Raw genomic sequence first — 6,000 nt, forward strand, 5'->3', positions numbered from 1 at the left:
ATCTCTGGCCTTGAATCAGTCCAATCATTCTTTCTCCATTCCAGTAAGCAGACTAGTAAGTGTGACTAGAAGAAATCAACAGGTAAACTGCTGTCACCACACACTAATGGTTTCTAAGCTTAGTGGGAACCTCAACACTGACTTGTGCCCTCCATGCTGCTTGTCCCATTCCATAAAGTGGCTACTGCAAAGTCTCAGCACAGTCCTTCAGCTTTTAGTACAGTTGTCTTCAAATTAACATGCCTAAGAATCACCTGGAGATCTTATCAAACTACAGATGTTGATTCAGTAGGTCTGTGAGGAAAACTGAGATTCTGCTGGGTTTTGTTTTTGTTTTACTGAGATGGGGTCTCACTGTCACCCAGGCTGGAGTGCAGCAGTGCAATCTCAGCTCACTGTAACCTCCATCTCATGGACTCAAACGATCCTCTCACCTCAGTCTCCTGAGTAACTGGGACCACAGGAACACACCACCATGCCCCGCTAATTTTTATATTTTTGGTAGAGGCAGGGTTTCACCATGTTGCCCAGGCTGGTCTCAAACTCCTGAACTCAAGTGATCTGCCTGCCTCAGCCTCCCAAAGTGCTCCAGGCATAAGCCACGGTTCACAGCCTGAGATTCTACAGTGGTTCACGTCTGTATTTTTAACAAACTCCCAGGTGATGCTGAGACTGAGTAGTAAGACTTGTCTGCCACAGCCCCCACTCTCAGAAGATGACATAGCCTCTGACTTTGAGAAGACAATTAATCAGACCTAAATTCATTCAACTTTCTCTTCATATTCCTTCCCCCTTCAAACTTATCAGTAACTTAACCTAAGCTTTCTTCTTTACTTCCTAAGAAAGTTTCATCCTATTTAAATCTTAACTCTCCATATTTGCTTTACTTATGCCAACCCCTTCCACCTTTTTGGGTAGGTTGTTGTTTTTTTTTGAACAGAAGTCTCACTCTGTCACCCAGGCTGGGAGTACAGTGGCATGATCTCCATTCACCGCAACCTCCGCCTCCCAGGTTCAAGCAATTCTCCTGCCTCAGCCTCCTAAGTAGTAGCTGGGACTACAGGCACTCAATGCCACGCCAGCTAATTTTTTGTCTTTTTAGTGAGATGGGGTTTCACCGTGTTGCCCAGGTTGGTGTCGAACCCCTGAGCTCAGGCAGTCTGGCCCCCTTTGCCTCCCAAAGTGCTGAAATTACAGGCATGAGCCACAAAGCCCGGTATTCCTTTCTTTTTTAAGTATCTATCTGTTTCCTGATTTTTCTCCATGAGGTAGATTGGCATTGTTCAATACCGTGGCCACTACCTACATGTGGCCACAGAGCACCTGAAATGTGATTAGTTCAACTGAGATGTGCTATGAGTATAAAATACATGAGATTTTGAAGACTTAGGATGAAAAAAATTTTTATTTATTTATTTATTTATTTGTGTGTGTGTGTTTGCTTGAGACAAGGTTTCACTTTGTTGCCCAGGTTGGAGGGCAGTGGCAGGATCACAGCTCACTGCAACCTTCACCCCCCTGGCTCAAGCACCTCCCACCTCACCCTCTTGAGCAGCTAGCTGGTAGTACAGGTAGTACCACCACGCCTGGCTAATTAAAAAAAGATTTTTTTGGCTGGGCACAATGGCTCACACCTGTAATCCCAGCACTTTGGGAGGCTGAGGCAGACAGATCACAAAGTCAAGAAACCCAGACCATCCTAGCCAACATGGTGAAATCCCGTCTCTACCAAAAATACAAAAATTATCTGAGTGTGGTAGCATGCACCTGTAGTCCCAGCTACTCAGGGGGCTGAGGCAGGAGAATTGCTTGAACCTGGGAGGCGGAGGTTGCAGTGAGCTGAGATCACGCCAGTGGGTGACAGAGCAAGACTCCATCTCAAAAAAAAAAAAAAAAAAATTTTTTTGGCCGGGCACAGTGGCTCACGCCTGTAATCCCAGCACTTTCAGAGGCCCAGGTGGGTAGATCACAAGGTCAGGAGTTCGAGACCAGCCTGGCCAACATAGTGAAACACCATCTCTACTAAAAATACAAAAATTAGCTGAGCATGGTGGTGGGTGCCTGTAATTCCAGCTACTTGGGAGGCTGAGGCAGGAGAACGGCTTGACACGGGAGGCAGAGGTTGCAGTAAGCGAGACCACACCACTGCACTCCAGCCTGGGCGACAGAGCGAGACTCTGTTTCAAAAAAACAAAAAAATTGTCTTTTTGTAGAGATGGAGTCTCCCTAGGTTGCCCAGGCTAGTCTTCAAGTCCTGGGGTAAAGCCATCTTCCCACAGCAACCTCCTGACGTGCTTGGAATAACAGGCCTGAGCCACCACCACGCCCGGCCATTAATGTTTTAAATCGATTACATGGTAAAATAATGTTGTGCGTATATTGAGTTAAATAAAGATATCATTAAAATTAATTTCACCTATTTTATGTATTTATTTATTTTTTGGGACACAGTCTCACTCCGTCACCCAGGCTAGAGTGCAGTGGCACCATCCTGGCTCACTGCAACCTCTGCCTCCCAGGTTCAAGCAACTCTCTGCCTTAGCCTCCCAAGTAGCTGGGATTACAGGTGTCCACCACCACGCCCAGCTATTTTTTGTATTTTTAGTAGAGACAGGGTTTCACCACCTTGGCCAGGCTGGTCTTGAACCCCTGACCTCATGATCCACCCACCTCGGCCTCCAAAGTGCTGCGATTACAGGTGTGAGCCAACATGCCCAGTGACCTATTTCTATTTTTTTAACTTTTCAAAAGTGTTTGTTTTTTGTTTTTTGGTTTTTTTTAGAGACATAATGTGGACTGCCTGGAACTCCTGGGCTCAAGACATTCTTCTGCCTCAGACCCCATCCTAGCTGTGACTACAGGCATGCACAACACAGTGCCTGGCTTTTACTTTTTTTTTTTTCTTTTTCTTTTTTGAGACAGAGTTTTGCTCTTGTTGCCCAGGCTGGAGTGCAATGGCACAATCTTGGCTTACGGCAACCTCTGCCTCCCAGAGGATTCAAGCAATTGAATGAAGCGATTCTCCTGCCTCAGCCTCCTGGGTAGCTGGGATTACAGGCAGGTTCCACCACGCCTGGCTGTATTTTTAGTAGAGATGGGGTTTCTCCATGTTGGTCAGGCTGGTCTTGAACTCCCAACCTCAGGTGATCCGCCCCGCCTCGGCCTCTCAAAGTGCTGGGATTACAGGCATGAGACACCACGCCCCGGCTTTTAACTTTTTAAACGTGACTCCTAGAGAATTTAAGCAGGGGTATCCAATCTTTTGGCTTCCCTGGGCCACACTGGAAGAACTGTCTTGGGCCATACATAAAATACAGTAAGGATAGCTGATGAGCTTTAAAAAGAAAACCAACGAAAAGACAACCGTCCATGCATAAATCTCATAATGTTTGAAGAAAGTTTATGAATTTGTAAGCAGCATTCAAAGCAGTCTTGGTCCACATGCGGCCTGGGAGCTGTGGGTTGAACAAGCTTGAGTTGGAGTTTCGTATGCAGCTTCCCTTATATTTTTATTGACCAGAGCTAGCAGAGACACAGGATCATCTACCATACCACCTACACACACACACACACACACACACACACACACACACACACAGTCAGAGACATAGGATCATCTACCATACCACCTACACACACACACACACACACACACACACACACACACACAGTCAGAGACACAGGATCATCTACCATACCACCTACACACACACACACACACACACACAGAGACACAGGATCATCTACCATACCACCTACACACACACACACACACACAGACACAGGATCATCTACCATACCACCTACACACACACACACACACACACACACACACACACACAGGATCATCTACCATACCACCTACACACACACACACACACAGAGACACAGGATCATCTACCATACCACCTACACACACACACACACACACACAGACACAGGATCATCTACCATACCACCTACACACACACACACACACACACACACACACAGGATCATCTACCATACCACCTACACACACACACACACACACACACACAGAGACACAGGATCATCTACCATACCACCTACACACACACACACACACAGAGACACAGGATCATCTACCATACCACCTACACACACACACACACACACACACACACAGAGACACAGGATCATCTACCATACCACCTACACACACACACACACACACACAGAGACACAGGATCATCTACCATACCACCTACACACACACACACACACACACACACACAGAGACACAGGATCATCTACCATACCACCTACACACACACACACACACACACACACACACACAGACACAGGATCATCTACCATACCACCTACACACACACACACACACACACACACACACAGACACAGGATCATCTACCATACCACCTACACACACACACACACACACACACACACACAGACACAGGATCATCTACCATACCACCTACACACACACACACACACACACACACACACACACACACACACACAAACACACGCTGGAAAAAAAGAAAAACCGATCCAAGAGTGGAGGTGGCGCTCCCCTCTGCTCTATCCACCCCCCCCCCCCGCCCCCGCACCCATTGCTGCGCTTCCTCCTCTTCCCAGTCACCCCGCGTGAGCCAGCGTGGCTCCTGATCCAGTACAATGGCTTTGCTAGAGGTGACCGAAGGCCTCTTGGGTGGCAAATGCGATGAGTGCTTTCCCCGCCGCCTGACCGTTCCCTGCTCATTCTCCCGGCCGCGTGCAGGCGCGGCCCAGTGGCCTCGTCGCCCTGGCAACAGGCCGCTGCCGGCCCCCCTCAGGCCTCGGCAAACACCAGCGAATGAACCGCCACGCACGCGAGGCTACTCCGGCCTCGGGGTCCGCACCAGCCATTCATTCGGCAGACATTTCCGGAGGGCCTCCCGCGTGTCCCGTGTCCGGGTCCGGGAGCCCGGGCGTCACACGGCGCGGCGAGGGGGCGCCTCCGCACACTGATTGCCGCCCGCGCCACCGCTCGGGTCGCTGGTGACGACCGCCCCTGCGGCCGCGAGAATGGCTGACGGCTCCCAAGCCCGATCCCGCTGCCAGCGTGTGGCGGGCAGGCGTGGGGCTGACACGCAGTGGGCACCCCCTCGGCTTCACCCCAACCGCGGGGCCCCGGGCCTCACAGCCGCCTGCGAGTCCCCTCAGACCCTCGCCCCCGGCCCGGTGTCCCCGGGTGGGCGGCTTCACACCCACCCGCCAAGTCCTCTCGCCCGAGGCTGCAGCCGCCAAGCCCCGGGCGACAGACGACGTGGCCGGGGAGACCCGAGGACGGCGCCTGTGCCCGGCCGCTCCCCGCCCGCCCGCCTTACTCTCTCCGGGTCTGGGTCGCGGAGACCCTTGGGAGCTCGCAACGCTGGCGCGCGGCCGCCCTTACCGGAGCCGGGGCCGCCTCAGCCATGGCCCTGCGCTGTCTGATCCGAGCCTCGGGAGTCGCCGCCGCCGCCGCGCGCGGCCCCACGCAGGCCCCGCCGCTGGGTCCTCTCCACAGGCGGCGCCGACCCGGCCCTGCCTTCCCCGCACGGACGGGACTCACGCGGCCGTCGGGGCTCGGGAGCGCAGGGACGCGGCAGAGGCACCGGGCGGCAGGCGGCGAGTCAAGCTGGGGTCGCGAAACAAGCTCTGCAGCGCTTCGCCCGCAGCGGCCCCCCAGCTGGCGCTTTGTGGGCAGCGAGTGCACCGGGAACCGCGCGGGCCTAGACGCGCCGCAGGCTCGCGCCACCCGCCCGCCGCGGCCAGCGCGCCCCCTGCCGGCCCCCGCGGCCAGCGCAGCCCGCGTCGCCTCCGCCCTCCCTCCCCGGCTCCTGGGCTTCGGAGGGGGATGAGTTGTTATTCGGGGCCCACGTGTGTTCTGCTTTCTCACATTCCCACGAGAAGGTTCAGCAGACCACAGTTTAGGACGCTGAGGCAAAGCCGGGCTCATTCTGGAGAGTGGGTTTCTTCACGGAGCCTCGAGAG

The 6,000-nt window shown here is 53.1% G+C and overlaps 1 protein-coding gene across 1 annotated transcript in view; it reads right to left on the reverse strand.

The window, feature by feature from the left end:
* Positions 1-5,763, reverse strand: part of ZNF398 (zinc finger protein 398) — a 37,499-nt gene extending 31,736 nt beyond the window's left edge. The window contains exon 1 of the mRNA XM_039472979.2: positions 5,420-5,763. Within this exon, the coding sequence (XP_039328913.1) occupies positions 5,420-5,443 (24 nt within the window). The 5' untranslated portion in view covers positions 5,444-5,763. The remainder of the gene's footprint in view (positions 1-5,419) is intronic.
* Positions 5,764-6,000: the final 237 nt, after the last annotated feature.

Source organism: Saimiri boliviensis, chromosome 10 (genome assembly GCF_048565385.1).
Source record: "Saimiri boliviensis isolate mSaiBol1 chromosome 10, mSaiBol1.pri, whole genome shotgun sequence".
Lineage (NCBI taxonomy): Eukaryota > Metazoa > Chordata > Mammalia > Primates > Cebidae > Saimiri > Saimiri boliviensis.